The sequence below is a fragment of the Rhinolophus hipposideros genome (genome assembly GCF_964194185.1).
Source record: "Rhinolophus hipposideros genome assembly, chromosome: 11".
In the NCBI taxonomy this organism is placed as follows: domain Eukaryota; kingdom Metazoa; phylum Chordata; class Mammalia; order Chiroptera; family Rhinolophidae; genus Rhinolophus; species Rhinolophus hipposideros.
Window position 1 is genome coordinate 8,514,837 of NC_138057.1, and position 20,067 is coordinate 8,534,903.

At 36.7% G+C, this 20,067-nt stretch overlaps 1 protein-coding gene across 2 annotated transcripts in view; it reads right to left on the bottom strand.

Annotated features, from left to right (window-relative positions):
- The window catches only part of SLC35D2 (solute carrier family 35 member D2), a 39,777-nt gene that overhangs the window by 17,587 nt on the left and 2,123 nt on the right, over positions 1-20,067 (bottom strand). The window contains exons 2-7 of one of the 2 annotated variants that reach the window (XM_081065147.1): positions 14,914-14,947; positions 13,250-13,382; positions 12,569-12,655; positions 10,827-10,894; positions 3,438-3,509; positions 2,419-2,487 (exon numbers count right to left, since the gene is read on the bottom strand). In XM_081065147.1, the coding sequence (XP_080921273.1) occupies positions 2,419-2,487; positions 3,438-3,509; positions 10,827-10,894; positions 12,569-12,655 (296 nt within the window). In that variant the 5' untranslated portion in view covers positions 13,250-13,382; positions 14,914-14,947. The remainder of the gene's footprint in view (positions 1-2,418; positions 2,488-3,437; positions 3,510-10,826; positions 10,895-12,568; positions 12,656-13,249; positions 13,383-14,913; positions 14,948-20,067) is intronic. The other variant, XM_081065146.1, reaches the window with a different exon arrangement.

The window sequence follows — 20,067 nt, forward strand, 5'->3', positions numbered from 1 at the left end:
AGTTGAATGAGCAAACAAGCCAGGCTTCTAGAGGAATAGAAAGGAGACATTACTCACTTCCTCAGAAAGCCTGAGGGAAATTCCCAGAGTTCTCAGGTCTCCCACTGGGAAAGAGTGGTGCAGGAGTTCCTACCATCATTTGTTTAGGCCAGTAGTGAAAGCACAGAAGTTTGGGAGGCATTTACTTGTTTATAAATAAGCAGGTTCACGATTAACCCTTGTCGTTGTCATTCAGGGCTATTCACAGACACTCTATTTCAACTTTTTCTGGATATGTGACTTGCTTTGGCAAATAAAATGTAAGAGGAAGTAACACTTGTCACTTCTGGGCAACAGCCTGCAAAGCCAGTGCACAATTCCCCACATGCACTGGATGAGTAAGGAAGCCCCCAGGAGGCAGGGGTCTCATCAACCTGGATCCCTGAGTAGCTACACTGAGCAGAGCACTCACACAGCTTTAACTGGTGTTGGTTTGCATTCTAGTATGAGCAGAACATATGTGGCATGTTAAACCACCAAGATGTGGGGGCTGTTTGTTACAGCAGCATAAACTGGCTCATCCAACTGAGTCCATTCTACAATTACAGGCATTTGGATGAGTTTCGGTGAGGGGAGAGAAGGGTGGGTCACAGCTGTCCTCTAGCTAAGAACTATATCTGTCACCCACCAGGATGCCATCCACTCTGTAGGTGTTCAGGAAGGGAAAAGCCGAGAATTACTATTCCAAATTTGCTCTTGAGTGAAAGTTAGAAGCTTTGGGAAACACCAGTTGTCCTTCCAGCTCGTTAGACTATAACATATGTTAAATACGAGTTGAATTTCTATAACTGGTTCTGAAAATGTGCCTCCACACAGATAGTATCTGAAGTGCCATTCCTCACCAAAGACTTACAGGCATTTTTATAAACCATTTTATAAGCCAGTCTTCAACTGGCTCTAAGTCAGTGGTTTTCATATTGAGCTCTAAGGAAGCTAGAAGGGAGAGCCTGCCCAGAGGAGACCCCAAAGCACTGTGTGGTGGGGGAGGCACTTTCAACAGAGCACCTCCCTTTCTTAGCTATTTTACTCCCATGATTTTGTTTGAGCAAAAGTCTTCATGAGCAAAAGGGGCTGTAAGTGCCATACCGGAGGCATAAAACACAGTGCTGAAACCAAAGAGGCCAGCTTTCAAGGAGCTGAACTCAGCCCCAGCTAGGACTGGGTCTTAGGTACAGATGAAAATATCGATAATAATCCTTGGTCTAGGCAGGGGCCTAAACACATTTATAATAATGAAACAGTTATTATTGTCTGTCACCATTTGGTGTGCTATATTTTTAAGTCTATTTCTTTTGGTTATTGTCTGTTCACCAACTAGAATGGAAGCTCCATGAAGGCTTAGATTCTTGTCTGTCTGGCATATAGGAGACACTCTATATGTTTTTGTTGACCTTGGTCACACACTAGTGTGAACACTAGTTTATTACTCACAAGGACCCTATTAGGTGAATGCTATTCTAATCTCTACTATACAGTTGAAATAACTGGGGCACGGGGAAGTTGAATAGCTTGTCCCTGGTTATACAGCTTGTAAGTGAGGAGACCTGAATAAGATCCCAGGCATCCTGGCTCTGTAGCATACCCCCGTATTTAATTTGCAATTAATGATCCAGAACTTGTTTCTAAACGCATTAAGGGAACTAGTTTAACTGGAATTCCTCCAACCTTTTCTTTCTTCCCATCATTCAAGTAGGTTTTTCTTTTCTGTCATCATCTTAACTTTATAGATGAGGAAACTGAGGCACAGAGAGGCTAAGAAACAGCAGACAGGGACAAGGCTAAGTTTTGAATCCAGGCAATGTAACTGCACACATGCTGCAACCACCATGCAATAAAAGATAGGAGTCTGAACGCCTGCTTTCAGATGGAAACTCAGAGTCCTCATTCCGGGTCTTGCATTTAGTGAATAAGACAGTAGTCATGCACTAGTGTTGGCTCATGTCCCAAACACACAAATATATTCAACGGGAGTATTCTGCCCTCGGAAATACTGAAGGCATCACAGGATGACAAACCAAATCAGCATACAAGAGCTTCATAAATCTGTTATCCTTCTGGATCAAATGCCTAAGAACTTTGCAAGTAAATTTTTATATGAAAGACAAACATCCACTAATAAAAGTAAACAGTTCACTCCTTTTTATGAAGAAAAGCAACATTCATATCTTAAAACACTCTCCTTATATATTCTCAGAAATGTTCTTAGAATCCAGTTTGACTTTCATAGGAACACTTGGGGATTCCACTAACATCAACAGATTTGTCTCCAGGCTGCTCTACTCAACTGTAGCCAGATGGAAAATGAAAAACAAAGATGGGGTTGAGCCTATTGTCAAAGACACAAAGAAGTTATTGAGCACAAACTGTCCAAAGTCTTACCCCGCTGCTAGGAAAGCACCAAGAATGATGGCAATGACACTGGCAATGATGTTCAAGGAATACTGTTTCCTGTAACACATAGATGGGTGCGTGGGGGGGGGGGGAGGGTGGACAGACAGGGAAGTAGGTAGATAAAGGAAAGGAGGAGGAGAGGAAAAAAATATGGATTAAATTTGTAAAACAAACTGAAAACAGACATTGTTAACAGTTTTATAGCTAAAATCTAACGGGTAATGCTTTAGTTAGAAAAAGTACTCAAAGTATCTGTAAGTGAATTAGTAACTTAAACCAAATTTACTGCATTCTCAAGCAGTTATCTTAACCTAATTATAAGCATATTTCTGTTCTCATCTAGAGAAACACAGGGACAAAATGCAGAACAGCTCTTGCTGGTAGGTCTAGTTGGTATATACTTATATCGAGCATCCAAAGATTAAGATAAAATTCAATAGCAGGACTTAAAACATTGGGCCATCACCCAAATTTCATTGCTAAATAATCTTCACAGCACAATCAGGAATGATCTTTTTGGATGTCAGCCTGAGTATTCTTATGAAAAAATTTTAAACCAACATTATAAAAATTAATTTATTCTGATGTTACATCAAAATCACAGCATCAGAATGGATCTCCCTGATTTTCTACACTATCTATCCTATATATATATATACGTGAACAATTTTTCCTCTGTATTCTAAAATCAGTGTATATTCCACCTGGCTTAGGAAACAGATTTTTATCTGTTTTGGGGTTTATTTTTAATAATATTCTGACACAAACATGTATTATTTGACTAATGTAAAACTACAATTTAAAAAATCGCCCATTAAGTGTGTAGGCAATCATGGAAACAGAAGATTGCTCTTAAGTTAATAAACTATTTATCCATAAAATACTGATACTAACAATTCAAATCAACTATATGGAAATAGGACTAGATATTGAGAACTTGGTACATAAAAATAATGCAGGGAAGGGGAAAGAGGGCACCAGAGGAATAGAAGAAAAACAAAAATCACCCAAGTATGATGGTTTCCAGGAGTAAAGTAAGTGGAATGGTAAATTTCCTGAGCACAGTGAACATCGGCAAGCTGTCAGGAAAAGATTTAAGTAAAATAATGTAAGACTCCAAAAAAAATTTTTTAACACATTTTACATTTTTAATTAACACACTCCCTGTCCATATTAAATATAAGAAATTAATGTTAGTTCTCACATATACTACTAACGAATCACATTAAATAATTAAAAAACGGAGATTAAATAATTTCATGCTACTTTCATTTATCAGCTATTTAAAACATCATCCTATCCAACTACTACAAAGATTTTGCTTAAACTAGTACACAGTGTGAACCTATATACCTTTGGCAAATCAAATTGGAACTATGTGTCGAATCATCAAATGGTTCTAACCTTGGACCTAATTATTTCTTGTTGGGAAACTTATCCTAGGTAAAATCCAAAGGAAAGAAAAAACCACATGCACAAACATGTTTACTGCAGTGTCTTTGGGAAAAACATCAGAAACAACCAAATGTCAGAGAACAAGGCAATGATTAAATAAATTATGACAAATCCAGTTGGGGAAACATTGTATGTATAACTCTATAATATAAAACTTTACCACTACTGGAAAATAAGTATGAAATGAAACAAGGAGGATACAAAACTATGGAGAGTCTATAACTGTAACAAGGTACATTCTGTATATGAAAAAAGACTGAAAACTAGTATTGAAAATAGTGTGTTAGAGAACAGAATTACCACTGGTTTTATTCCCCCGAAAACTTTATGTAATAAGGTTACATCCAATGGCTTAAGAAAACACTTAAGAACCTTTCACTCAGCTCAATGGATGGCCAACAGATTGTCAGGGCTGGAACACCCCACCTCCATCTGTTTGCAGACGTGACCCTGAGAAGATGGTGACCTTGGAAAGGAAAGTCCGAACCACAACCAAGGGGGAAAGTGGCCAGCTCCTCCCAACCAGACCTGAGGAGAGGTTTCACATTAACAGTGACACTACAACCAGAAGCTAAGTATGAAAAGTTTTCAGGAATTTTATATCCATATTTAAAGATATCTCATGAGACTGGTTTGAACTGCCTTTACCAAAGCAAGCAAAAAAAAAAAGTCTTATTAATTTCAATCAACTTTAAAAAGTATTTTTAGATACTACCTTTTAAAGGCAGGTAAGGTATACTTAATGATCTAAAGCTAAATGGTTTTCCCCTGAGATCAGGAATAAGAACAGGAGGTTCTCGCTCACCACTAGGTCTATTCCCCATTGTACTTGACCCCCCAAAAAAGCATATTTTGGAAAGGAAAAAATAAAGTTATCTTTATTTGCAGATCATATATATATATAAATATACATATATATATATTCCTAAGGAACCCATTAAAAACTATTATAACAAATGAGTTAAGCAAGTGTGCAGGAAACAAAATGAATACACAAAAATTAATTGTACTTATATACACTAGCAATGAACAATATGAAAGGAAATTAAAACAATTCCATGTATGATAGCATCAAAAAAAACCAAAATTCTTAGGAACAAATTTAACAAAAGTGTAAGACTTGTACATTAAAAACTACAAAATGTTGTTAAAAGATTAAAGATGATTCAATAGGAAGACAATGCATGTTTATGGATCAGAATGTTGTTAAAATGGAAATACTCCCCAAATGGATCTATAGATTCAACATAATCCCTTATCAAAATCTCAGCTGGATTTTTGCCCCCAGAAATTGACAAACTGATTCTAAAATTAATATGGAAATGCAAGAAAACCAGAGAGTCAAAACAAAGTTTAAAACGAACAAAGTTGGTGGACTCAATTTCAAAACTTACTACAAAGCTACAATAATCAATACTGGTTTAAGGAGAGACGTATAATCAAAGGAATAGGATTAATAATCAGGAAATAAATCCTTACAATTATGGTCAACTGTTTTCAACAAGTGCGTCAAGACAATACAACAGGGAAAGAACAGTCTTTTCAACAAATGATGCTGGGACAACTGAACATCTAAATGCAAAAGAATGAATTTGGACTCCTACATCATACACAAAAATTTATCTCCAAATATATCAAAGACTAAAGGTAGGAGCTAAAACTAAAACTCTTAGAAGAAAGCATTAAAGTAAATCTTCATGACCCTGAGTTAGGCAAAGCATTCTTAGGTACATTACCAGAAGCATAAGCAATGAAAGAAAAAATAGATACATTAGAATTCATCAAAATGTAAAACTTTTATAAAGGATAAACAACGTGTGATATATACATACAATAGAATATTATTCAGCCTTAAAAATTTAGTATGAAATTCTGACTCATGCTACATGAATGAAGTTTGCAAACACTATACTAATTGAAATAAACTAGACTTATAAAATGATAAATATTGTATGATATTCCACTTGTATGAAATATCTAGAATAAGCAACTTCATAGAGACAGAGTAAAATACAGGTTACCAGGGGCTGGGGGGAGGGGAATGGGGAGTTACTGTTTAAAGGGAACAGAGTTTCTTTTTGGAAAGATGAAAAAGTTCTAGAATAGATAGTGGTGATGGCTGCTCAACATTGTGAATATATTTAATGCCTCTGACCTGTACACTTAAAAATGGTTAAAATGTTGAATTTCATGTTATGAATATGTATACCACAATTTAAAAATATGTCTAAAAGGTTGAAATGGTAAATTTTGTTATAGATATTTTACCTTAATTGTTTTTTAAAACTTAAAACTTTTGTGCTCCAAAGTTCACTATTAAGAAAGTAAAAAGACAATCCACAGAATGGGACAAAATTTTGCAATCATATATATAATGAGGGAACTGTATCTAGACTATATAAATAAAACTTACAACTCAATAATAAAAAAATAATAAACTTATTTTTAAAAATAGGCAAAGGATTTGAATATACATTCCTACAAAGAAGCTGTATAAATGTCCAAAAAGTGCATGAAAAGACATTCAATATCATAGTCATCAGGGAAGTATAAATCAAAACCACAGTGAAATACACATCACAATCACCATAATTGCTATAATCAAACAGACAGTAACAGATTTAGCAAGAATGCAGAGAAATTGAAACCCTCATATAGCGATAATGGGAATGTAAATTGGTGTAGTCACCTTTGAAACAGTTTGGCAGTTCCTCAAAATGTCAAACACAGAATTGCCATATGACCCAGCAATCCTACTTCTAAGTATAGATCAAATCAATGGCAATCCCATTATTCCACTTCATCAGGCCAAAAATCATGAAATCATCTTTGTCTCCTTTCTTTCTCAGACGCCACATGGTATTCATTAGGATATCATGTTAGCTAGCTCTTCGTTCAAAATACATGGAGCACCCAGATTGCGGCCTCAACCTAACACTAAAATAATCAGATCCTTGGAGAAACAACAGGAGAAGTCCAAGATTAGCCTGGGATATTATGTGCCAGAAAGCAAGGAAGTAATCAAAGACTACTTGTGGCCATAGAACGTAGGAGCCAACTCAAAGGGGATCTCACTGGTGCAAAATGGTACAATTTAAGTATCAAAAGACTTATTTCTATAACAAATTGAAACATCTGGTAAATGGAACAAACATAATTCAATGGAGAAAAGATAGTTTTTTCAACAAAGAGTGCTCAAACTGGACTTGCACATGCAAAAAACTGAATCTAGACACAGGTCTTACACCTTTCACAAAAATTAACTTCAAAATGATCATACAGCTAAATGTAAAATGAAAACTATAACTTCTGGAAGATAAGTTAGGAGAAAATCTAGATGACCTTAGGGTTGGCAATGTGCTTTTAGATACAACACCAAAAGCATAATCCATGAAAGAAAAAAAATGAAAGCAGAACTTCATTAAAATTTAAAATACCTACTCTAAAACACAGCGTTAAGAGAATTAACAGACAAGCCACAGACTGAGAGAAAATATTTGGAAAACACGTACCTGATAAAGGATTTGTATCAAGTAAATGAAAATTCATGAGTTCATAATGATAGCAAAAAACAAAAACAACTCTCATTGGTCACCAGTGAAGGTGACAGAACACTTATTACTCTGAACATCTATAAATAAAGCTTTTATCCTGCCCTTTCTGTGTGAAACAGTGAAAGTTTGCATTTACTGAAGAAGTTTAGACAATAAACACAGAAGAGGGTGATACAGTTAGAAAATCACTATTTTGCAATCTGCAGTGAAATAATGGATCTAGACAATGATCATCAATGGTTTCTAAAACCATTAAGTGAAAAATTGATGGGGAAGTTTCTAATAAAGGGATCAGACTGACGGCTTAAAAATCATTAAAAGTGGAACTGATCAATTTCATATCGTGAAAAGTGGGATAAAACATTATGTGACCCATGAGGTGACACAGTAGAAGGAACCCAACATCACCAATAAACTGATCTTGCCTGAAAAATTAAACCTGAATCTGATCAAGCTTCTAGAAACAACTACCAGTTTATAGAAAATATGAGGGATACAGTAACAGATTACATGGCACCACGTATAAGCAATCTTTCTTCCTTCCTCCTCAGTCTCATTTACTAGTTCCCCCTCTTCTCCCAGGAAGCCCCCATGGCACCCAAGAGGCCCTCATCTTACCTGTTCTGCAGCACATGTAAAGAAGTGCTTAAGAACACGTGTAATAAAGATGTTACTCAAGTGCTGGAGAGGCTGTGGAGAAAAAGGAACTCTCATACACTGTTGGTGGGAATGCAGACTGGTGCAGCCACTATGGAAGGCAGTGTGGAGGTTCCTCAAGAAATTACGAATAGAATTACCATATGACCCAGCAATCGCTCTCCTGGGTATCTACCCCCAAAATATAAAAGCATTTCTTTATAGAGACACGTGTACTCCACTGTTCATTGCAGCTTTGTTTACGGTGGCCAAGACATGGAAACAACCAAAATGTCCTTCGATAGATGAATGGATAAAGAAGTTGTGGTACATATACACAATGGAATACTATTCGGCGGTAAGGAAAGATGATATAGGAGCATTTGTGACAACATGGATGGATCTTGAGAGTATAATACTAAGTGAAATAAGTCAGACAGAAAAACCAGAGAACCCTATGATTTCACTGATATGTGGTATATAAACCAAAAAGAACAAGACAAACAAATGAGAAACAAAAACTCATAGACACAGACAATAATTTAGTGGTTACCAGAGGGTAAGGGGGTGGGGGGTGGGTGATGAGGGTAAAGGGGATCAAATATATGGTGATGGAAGGAGAACTGACTCTGGGTGGTGAACACACAATGGGATTTATAGACGAACTAATACAGAATTGTACACCTGAAATCTATGTAAATTTACTAACAATTGTCACCCCAATAAATTTAAGAAAAAAAAAAAAAGATGTTACTAAGAACCCATTTGCATGTTACCTTGAGGAAAGTTTTATAGAGGTAAATGGAAGTTATACCCAATCTACAGTGCATGTAGAGAAGTGTTGATGAATACCTGTGATAAAGACATTTCTACAAAATACTATCAAATCAAATACAATACATTAAAAGGATCATATATGATGATCAAGTGGGGTTCATTCTAGGGATACAAGGATGGTTCAACATCCACAAAAGAATCAATGTGATACACCACATTAACAAAATAAAAGATAAAAATTATATAATCATGTCCATAGATGCAGAAAAAGCATTTGACAAGATACAACATCCATTTATAATAAAAACACTCAATAAAATGGGTATAGAAAGAAAGTATTATACCTCAAAATAATAAAGACCATATATGACAAACCTTCAATTAATGCCATATTCAATGGTGAAAAACTAAAAGCTTTTCCTCAAAGATCAGAAATAAGATAAGGATGTCTACTCTTGCCACTGTTATTCAACATATTACTAGAGCAATCAGGCCAGAAAAAGAAATAAAAGGCATCCAAATTGGAAATGCATAAGTAAAACTGTCACTATTTGCACATGACATGATTCTATATATAGAAAACCCTAAAGACATCAACCAAAAAACTATTAGAAATAATAAACAAATATAGTAAAGTTGCAGGATACAAAATATACAAAAATCTGTTCCATTCCTATATACTAACAACAAAATATTAAAAAGAGAAGTAAGTGAAGAAAACAATCCCATTTATAATCTCCAAAAAAAAAAAAAATACCTAGGAACAAAACTTAACAAAGTTGGTGAAGGACCTGTACACTGAAAACTACAAGACACTGTTGAAAGAAATTGAAAAAGACCTAAAGAAATGGAAAGATATTCTGTGTTCACAGACTCATAGAATTAACTTTGTTAAAATGGCCATATTACTTAAAGCAGCAGTATACAGATTTAATGCAATCCCCATCTAATCTCTAATGACATATTTCACAGAAATAAAACCAAAGATGCAAACTTGGATGGGACCACAAAAGACCATGAATAGCCTAAGCAATTCTGAGAAAAAATAACAAAGCTGGAGGTATCATATGCCTTGACTTCAAACTATACTACAAAGCTACAGTATTTAAAACAGCATGGTATTGGCAGAAAAAAACGATAAACAGACCAATAGACCAGAACTGAAGGCCCACAAATAAACCTACACATATATGGGCAACTAATTTTTGATAAAGGAGCCAAAACATATAATGGAGAAAGGAAAATCCCTTCAATAAATGGTATTGAGAAAACTGGAAAGCCACATGCAAAAGAATAAAATTAGACTGCTGACACCACACACAAAAATTAACTTAAAATGGATTAAAGACTTGAATATAAGACCTGAAACAATAAAATACACAGAAGAAAACATAAGCATTAAACTTATGAACCTTGGTTTCAGAGGGGCTTTTGTGAACTTAACCCCAAAGTTAAGGGAAGTAAAAGCAAAAATTAGTGAATGGGACTACATCAAACTAAAAAGCTTCTGCACAGCAAAAGAAACCATGAACAAAACAAAGAGGCAGCCAATCGAATGGGAGTAGATAATGAAAAGGATACCTCCGATAAGGGACTAATATCCAACATACGTATATAAAGAACTCATACAACTCAACAACAAACAGTCTGATTTTTAAAATGGGCAGAGAACCTGAATGGACACTTTTACAAGGAAGACATACAGATGGCCAACAGACATGTGAAAAGATGCTCAAAATCACTGTTTATAAGGGAAACGCAAATCAAAACCATAATGAGAAAAAAATATTAGCCTTTTAACATGTCTAAAAGCATTATCAAATTAAACTAAAAATTCTGTTATTTTCTGAAATTATTGTATCTGTGTGTTCTATATGTAGTCTAAGCAACATCTTGAAAAATCAAACTTGGTCTTTGTACCATTAGAAGCAAATGAGTGAAGAACCTCCCATCAACCATTATCCTGCACTCTACCTTAATTTACTTGTGCTTGATAATCCACTTATGTGGTTTCCAACGTAGAGGAGAGGTAGGGGAAACAGCTTCAATAAAAAAGAAAGAATATTTGGTTAGAACTCCAATAACATATTTTCCTTCATATATAAAAATGGTGACATTCACCTCCCAGGAGTAAGCAAATGGCTATGAATTGTCCAGAATCCAAAACACGTTTTTATTTTTCTAGCGCCCAAACTAGAAACAACCCAAATTACCAGAAAAAGTAAAACAGATAAGTAAATTGTAGTACTATATTCATATAATGAAATAAAGAATACAGTTACACACAATGTGGATGAATCTTACCATCCTAATGTTAAGTGAAACACCAAGATACCAAAGAATATAGAGTTTAATTCCTTTATATAATGTCCAAAAATGGGCAAAACTAAACTATATAAATCAGGAATACAAACACATTTAGAAAAATTACCAAAAAATTACCAAAAAATCCTCCTTTGGGTAAGGAGGATTTTGTGATCCCATCTCATGACGTAAGTAACGATTACAAGGGTAATTATTCATGCAACTATACATTCATGTATAATGCCTTTTCCCCAGTGTATGGATCATATTACACAATTTTTAAATATTTAAAGTGTTTAAAAATTATAGTATATCCTAAATAAAGTGTTAGTAAGCCCAACAATATTCTGATTTTTCCTGTGATGATTAAGTTAATATCTTTCATATACTTCAATATTTTGTTTTTCTCTTTTTGTGGATGTCCCTGATTACTGATGCTGTAAGTCAGTCCGATGAATATTCCAGTGCCACATAGTAGCCAGCATTTTTCCAGGTCTTAGACATACAGCAATAAACAAGCCTTGGGAGGTTCTCACTGTCAAGGAACTGACAGTCTGATTTAACCTCCCTAAATCCAAAACTGTCATCATAATCCTTTTCATACCACCTGTTCTACAGACTTGCTCTAAGAATTCAATGTCTGGCCTAATGCCTGACACCCAGCAACTGTAAGTTAGTTCCATTCCACATTCCCAGGAAGGAATGGCAGGTCTCATGTTTCTAACCCCACCACGGGAGAAAAATACACATTTTTACGTATATCAAATTGCATCCTTCATTCCACTCATAGCTTTTATCAATCCAAGCGAAAAATGAAAACTTGAACCAGGGATCAGCAAACTAAGACGCAAGAGCCAAATCTGGTCCACCACCTCTTGTTGACATAAACAAAGTTTATTAGAACACAACTGCACTAATTATTTTATGCATAGCATTTATGGCTGCCTTCATGGGACAATGGCAGAGCTGAACAGTTGCAACACAAATGGTCTGGCCCACAAAGCCTAAATATTTATTATCTGGTCCTTTATCATAAAAGTTTGCTAATCCCTGATACGGGACTTTGCCATTATAGAAGACACACAGTATTTATTTAATGTCAACTGCTAAGCATACACACAGACACACACACACACGAACACACACACACTTTTACTATTATTATGTTACATTAATGGACAACTGAAAGATATAAAATCTTAATTAAAAATTTGTACTAGTGCAAGCAAGAAGCACAGTGTATATATTAGGTTGGTGCAAAAGTAATTGCGGTTTTTGCAATTATTTTTAACCTTTGAAACCACAATTACTTTTGCACCAATCTAATAAAAATGGACCTGTACTCTAAGATCAACTTGTAATTTTAATAGTATTTTCACATCTTCCACCATAGTTATACAGACTTTTCATACCTTTATAGGAATTTTCTTGTCAAAATCAGGGAAATGAATTATTTTATTTAGCTTGGACACATACAGTATCATTATGGTAGCTGCCATCTAAAGAAAAGGGGAGAAAAGAAACTTCAGCAAAATATCTGGACTGTTTGAGGTACAAAGAGATCATCAGAAGAAAGCAGATTCATTAAAAAGAAATATATCCAAAATCCATTTTTTAGATTCCCAAAAAATAACTGTTTCTTATATTAAAATTGTTTTTCTTACCACTCTGCGGATTCCATCAGAACTACAGGCAAAAACTGTAACCTCAGTTAGACTCACACATATACATTTATCACAAGAGGTTTAAGCAACCAGTGACAGAGGGGGAAAAAGGAACAGTGTCCCTAAAAGTAGCCAATAACCACTGTCAGTGAGGCCACGCAGGGGTCCTGGTCCTTACTTCCCAGGTACTAAGCATATGGTCACCTTCCCCCATAAAGTGAGCGTGGGCATAGCATCAGGGGTATAAACACACTTTTTATAAAGTCTAATATTTCTACAACACAGAAGGCAAATTAAGAGAAAAACAAATCTCAAAGGGGATTTATTTTCTTCAGTTTAGCAAAAATGTCTCATTCATGGAGCCGGTCCGGTGGCCGTTGGAGCTCCGTGCTCCTAATTCCGAACGAAGGCTGCCGGTTTGATTCTCACACGGGCCAGTGGGCTCTCAACCACAAGGTTGCCGGTTCGATTCCTCGACTCCCACAAGGGATGGTGGGCTGCGCCTCTGCAACTAGCAACGGCAACTGGACCTGGAGCTGAGCTGCGCCCTCCACAACTAAGACTGAAAGGACAACAACTTGACTTGGAAAAAAGTCCTGGAAGTACACACTGTTCCCCAATAAAGTCCTGTTCCCCTTCCCCAGTAATAATAAAAAAAAATGTCTCATTCAAATCCTATTAACCTAGAGCACACCGGGTATACTTTTAATATTCCAGCTTATTATTATGAAATATAAAATTTTAATATCATCTTCCTCTGCAAATTTTAGAACTTACTTAATTTCTCCACATTAGGATACAAAAACTTAAGATCTCCTGCAACATGATTACAATCCTAAACCTTGATCCTAATGAGTTTACAAACTTAATACTTATGATAGATTTATATAACTGGAACCTATCCTAAATTATAATTGTGGTTTGTATTTATGACATACTTTATAATTGTTACAGAAATATACTAACACTTATTTAACATATTCTGTAATTCAGACTTTTAAAATTAGGTCTGCTGGCCTCGTCCCTCAACAAATTACAAATCAAAAAGGCTTTACTTTAACTGAGTACGAGCCAGTGATTTTTATTTGCCTTGACGATTACAAAGGACTTATTATTACACATTCACTGATCTTTTATAGTGCTTTTTTCCACATATTTTCACATTGAAACGTAAAGAAAATATATTTTTTGACTTTAAGGAAAAAGATTATTTCCTTGTTATTGTTATTTTTCTTTTCTTCCTCAAATGATGTTGCAAAGAGTACCTTAGTAGCAAAATATTTAACCAGAATAATGTTTAATCACATAAGTTTTTTCCAGATTCACAATTAGACATTTAATTAATAGATATAATTTTCATAATTTTAATTTTTTCTTTCTATAAATTAAAGCAAACCAAGACAAAAAAATCCCTTCTGGAAATCACCAGCATGACCAAAAGAATAAACAAGCCACAAATTAATAGTAGTAAGAAATTTCAGAAACAGTCAAACAGGTTAGTCTGAAAGCTTATCCAAGCTCAAGTCTATACCTGAGAACAAAAATCACAAACCACAGGAAGCAAACATGTTTTGTTTGGCCCATAGAGAGTTTCATAAAAACTGGAATCCCTTACCAGTATTTACAAAATGGAAGACCTGATGTAAAAATTAAAATTCCCTCAAAAAAACTCTGGAGCTCTGATAATAAGGTTCTATAGGGTCCCACCTCTTCTCCCCAACCCTTTTCCTCTCAGGCACAGTGGCTTACCTGAGTAGCAAACGCACACCCCAAGTCGTTCCCGGGGCCACCCTGGTCCCCATCCTATTCCTTTGTTACCCACCAGGCCTCGGAGGCTTTCTGTCTTTTGGCCCCCGTCTTTAAAGTATATAAATTCCATTAAGGAAATTCAAATAAGTACTTGTCTTTCCTACAAATACAGCTGTTCCTAAACTGCAGAATGAAATAAAATGTGTTAATATTTCATATTGTTTAACCAAGAGTACCATGACTAGATGAAAAAAAATCCGTAAACCACGGTCTTAAACAAAATACTTAAAATTTCATCATGTATATTGTCAACCAATTAAGAGGTCAATTTTTCTTCCACTTACCTGTCCAATTCCAAGGACAATTGGTGATGGGAAACTAGAAAAAACATAGAATAACAAAAAATTTTAGCAACTCATAAAAATTTGAAGACAGTCTACAATACACAGTGATAGGAGTTATTAAAAAGTCTTTGACTTTTTTTTCACTCTGAATGAAATCTTAACATCAAATCTGTTCACTTTTCATTTGTTCATTTCTTTTTCATTTTTACACTGCTGATTGCTAAATCGGGCAAACTTCTATTGCCCCTTGAGGTGGCCTGTCATTATATTAACAAACCACGTGACTGTGTATGTAGAAAGCTAAAGTAATCTGGAGATAAATTATTAGAGTTAATAAATAACTTTAGCAAGATTACTGGATACAAGATGAACATTTGAAAAATATCTATATACCAGAAAGACACAAAGAAAATGAAAAATTTAAAAACATCATTTACAATAGCACCAAAAAACAACAACTAACTGGATATTTTATGGTATTAAGGAATTATTTTTACTTTTCCAGGTATGAAATGATATTGGGTGGTGTTTTTTAAAACAAGAGTCCTTCTTACCTTTTAGAAATACATATTGAAATGCCTATAATAATGTATTTTTAATTTGCTTTAAAATAATCTGGGGGGAAATGGTGGGGTTCAGTGAAGGAGGGATATAAATGTAACAAAGTTGATACTGGGTGATAGCTACATGGTGATTCATTATATCATTTGTTTTGTTTTTCAAATAACATACCTGATACAAATTTAATAAAAGATTTCCAAGAAACACCTTTATATAAAAACATCTCGGGGACTATAGGGATGATTATAAATTTGGCATTAGATTATTTTAGGAAATTACTATTAGGTTTGTTAAGAGCAAAAATGTTACTATGTAGAATACCCATATTTCAAGAGAGGCATGTTGAAGTATTTCAGAGTGAAGAACCATGATGTTTGCAATTTACTTTCAATGGGCCTGGGGGAAAAATGCAAATAGCAAAATGTTAATTACTGCATCTCAGTGGTGTGTATATGGGTGTTCATTGTACTTTGCTTTCCATTTTTCTGTGTGCTTGATGCTTTTCATAATAAAAAGGGATGGGGGACATAGGGGATCCTCAAAAAAATTAATTAAATAAAAGCCCGTTTCCCAACTCCATTTTGGATGAAATAAAACAACTTATAAATAGATGAGTCAACATGTAGCATGTATAATATCCCATTTATTTTAAAAGTATTTCAATCTATGCATGTACGAGGTCTGACAATTAAGTTCGTGAACTCATCCTAGAAAAAGTGCTGCATACCTCATTGCTGAATATCACTATGGTCACCTTTGAAGTATTCCCCTTGGGAAGCTATGCACCAACCTCAGTGCCTAGTCCACCCTTCAAAGCAATTTTGGAACTCTTTTTCTGGAATGGCCCTCAGAGCTGTCGTCGTATTACCCTTGATGTCCTGAATGTCATCAAAATGTCTTCCTTTCAATATTTCCTTTATCTTTGGGTAAAGAAAGAAGTCATTGGGGGCCAGATCAGGTGAGTAGGGAGGGTGTTCCAATACAGTTATTTGTTACCTGGCTAAAAACTCCCTCACAGACAGTGCTGTGTGAGCTGGTACATTGTCGTGATGCAAGAGCCGTGATGCAGGTCATCTAACTTTTTCATGCAGCCTTTTCAGCACTTCCAAATTGTAAACTTGGTTAACTGTTTGTTCAGTTGGTAAAAATTCATAATGAATAATCCTTCTGATATCAAAAAAGGCTAGCAACATCGGTGCAAGTTCACGAACTTAATAGTCAGACCTCATATGTCTCCAATCCATCCATATATCTAATTTTTCTTTTGTTTGAATTCTTTATAATGATCACAACCGAATGACTTTTCTTTTTAAAAAATAAATATTTCAAGATATTGATTCTAGGTTGTGGGAATAAGGATAATTATTATTCTTCTTTGTACATTTCTATATTTAAATAACCCCCAATTTTTTAACTGAATTCTTGTAGGAGTGAGTGCAAGGAAGTAAGACAGTCTGTGTACACACTCTTTGAGGAGTCTGACTGAAAGAACTAGAAACGAAGGTCCACTGGAATCCAGAGGTTTTTATTTGCTGATGCCAACAGGTTGCTGATGCCAAAACAAGGAGGATCACGGAAGGAGGGGGTGGGCAGCGCAGCCCAGAAGTGGGGAACAGACCCTTCCACAGCAACAATAGGCTCCCTCTATTTTAGCAGAAGGACAGGGAGGGGACTCCTTCGACAGTTTCTATTTTCTCAATGATGTATCCTAGGAGTCTGGAGAATGGGGGTGTGGGAAGCTTCACCATGAAGGAGAAAGCCAGAAAGAGGCATTTCTGGGACAAGGAGAGCTAGTTGAGGTTTGTGATCAACAATGTAAAGTCAAACCAGCCAGCCCAGAGTGGTTTTTCTTGCAGGACAGTCAGTGGGGCTCCAGTACTGAGGAAGGAGGCAGACGACAGGCTGTGCCCAATGAATGACAGCCAAGGTGATGCCAGAAGGGAGTCATGTGGCTTCCAGAGCTGCGTTCCATGGGATCCAGTGGGAAGGGCTTCCCAGCGCACGGAGGTGGTGGCCACCCCCTGGGGCCTGGAGCACGCGGCCCTGGGAGGGACCCTGGCAGTGGGCCGAGACCAGCTGCCATGGTTCAGCATGTGCATCCTGAAGTTTCCAAGGCTGACACACCAGTCCAGGTTGAAAAGAAGACCAGGCCTTTTCACTCAATGAGTCACAGGAGCCATCACAGAGAGGACTGAAAGGGCGCGGGAAAGCCGACGTCTCCACAAAGCATTCGCAGATCCCCCTCATCCGCCTCTCCCTACTTCCCCCCATCCCTACCTCCAACCCCAGCACCTGCCCACACCTGGGTGAGACCAGGATCCAGCTCCATCCCAGGTGCCGAAAAGAGCAGCGTCTTCAGGAGAGAGTAGGTTTTCATCAAAATAAAAGAGAGTTAAGAATTGGTTTTGTTTTTTAACATAGACTTTCAGTTCCCACCAGTGGACATTCTCTCCACGTGAGTCACATTACCAGGCAGGTTTGGAAACCACTGTGTTAAATGATCTCAAAGCCCAGGGATGTAGAAAGAAGACACACAACAAATACTGAGCAAATATTTGTGAACTTAATACAACTAAGTTCTATATTTTTTAAGCATCATTCATCAATGCTTGCATGCCACAGAGAATATAAGACGACAACAAAAAAACAACTCCAGACCACCTGCACAACTATCATGAACTGATTCCCAAGAAGCACTTTTGTGACCAACTAGCCACGGATTCTTAGATGACCTCGCTTTTCCCTCTCACCCCAAAATGGTCTGCGAGTTCACATCATGAAGGACCTCTCTGTCCAACCAGGAAAATCTTGCATTATATTGAACTAAAGCTAAATAAAATAATTAAAACAAATAACTAAGAGCACCCATCAGTCTTGTTCCCCAATCAGAAACAATCTACTCAAAATGGAAGAGAAAAAACGTCCTTTGAGCTACATTCCCATGACCTTATGAATAAGGTAATCATCAAGGTCCTTTCTTCCAACCTACAACACAACACTATCTCCAAACACTTAGTGCTCAGATCAGATTTCTATGGTTTATTGTTATCGCATCAGTCCTCCTCCCTTCAAAACTGTGCTTCTAAAGCATTTTGAGATGAGAGAATGAACAATGTTATTTGAACAGGATTCTCCAATTGTATATTCCATTATGGAAATGTGAAATGTTTACTTAAAAGGGTTATAGAGACAAAAACTCAATTTCCTCCTTTAATCATGGAACTCAAAATTTTAAAGATGGAAAGTCTAGAGCATGAAAAGTCTCATATAATTCTTCCTGGTTGGACACTGCCCTTCATCTTCGAAGCGCTTAACCTGTGTTTACTGCTCCCTGCTTCCAACAAGAAGACATGTGTTTTGGAGGCACTGACTACCATGGCCAGAGAGCACATTCAAGTGCAGATAGTGGGGACTGAGCTTCAAACTTCAGCTGATGTAACTTGCAACCACTCCCAAATAAGCCTATTAATAGTATTCTCTTGTTTTTTATCCTAGGTGTTCAACTTTTCTTTTTCTTCCATTCACTTGCATTGTATGTGTTGAATGATCCAGGTTTAGGCATATAGTTATTCTATTTTCTTTTTAAGGCGGGGTTTGACTTTCCCCCGGACACCAGCAAGAATGCTGCAACACACGGGTGGAGACCTTGTAGACAATATCAACAGCCATAGACTCAACAAAAATTATCCTAAATCTATCCCTTCCCTCTATATCCTCTGCTACCTCCGCCCCCCCAGTCCAAGCCATCTCTTAGAATTATCTGGAAAACTGCAATTGCTTCCTAGCTCCTCTTCCTGCTTCCAATACCATCCACCCACCAGCCAAAAAAATCTTTTTAATCACACATATTATGTCATATCACTCCCATGCTAAAACCTTCCAAGGGACTTCCAACCGCATTTTGACTAAAATTAAAGTGATTTGTTTGGTTTGATGGTCTCCCTACTTCCATCCTGGTCCCCCCAAATTTGTTCTCAACACAGCAGCCAGAGTGATTTAGATCATGTGACTCTTCTGCTCCTTCCAGGGGCTCCCATCTCCTTCAGTAGCTCCATGGTGGCCACGAAGGCCCTACGCAATCTACCAATCCATTACCGGGGACCCACCTGGTACTATTCCCACCCAAACTCCTTATTCTTCTATGCCGGAAATGTTCACCTCCCATCTCCTTCACCTCACTTATGTCTTGGTTCAAATGTCACCTCCTCAGTGAGGCCTCACTGATCACACTGAGATACAATTCTTTCCCAGTCCCATACTCCCTACCTCACTCCCTTTCCTACTTTCTTTTTCTGATGACCACACAGCCACATCTGCCATAACAAAAATTTTATCAGTTTATTTCTTAATCCACTAGAGAGCGTTATGTAAGCTCCAGGAGGATGGATGTATGCTTCATGCCATTTGGCATTTTGATCTGCTTTATTCCCTTCTGCATCCCAAGTGCCCAGAACAACGTCTGGCACATAATAGATGTTTAGTAAATATTACTGAATGACCGAAGGACCTGATCCTGCCTTCCCTGTCTCTCCTACCTTCTCCCACTTGCTCATTCAGTTCCAGTCACAGGGACCTTCTCTCTGTTCCTCCAGC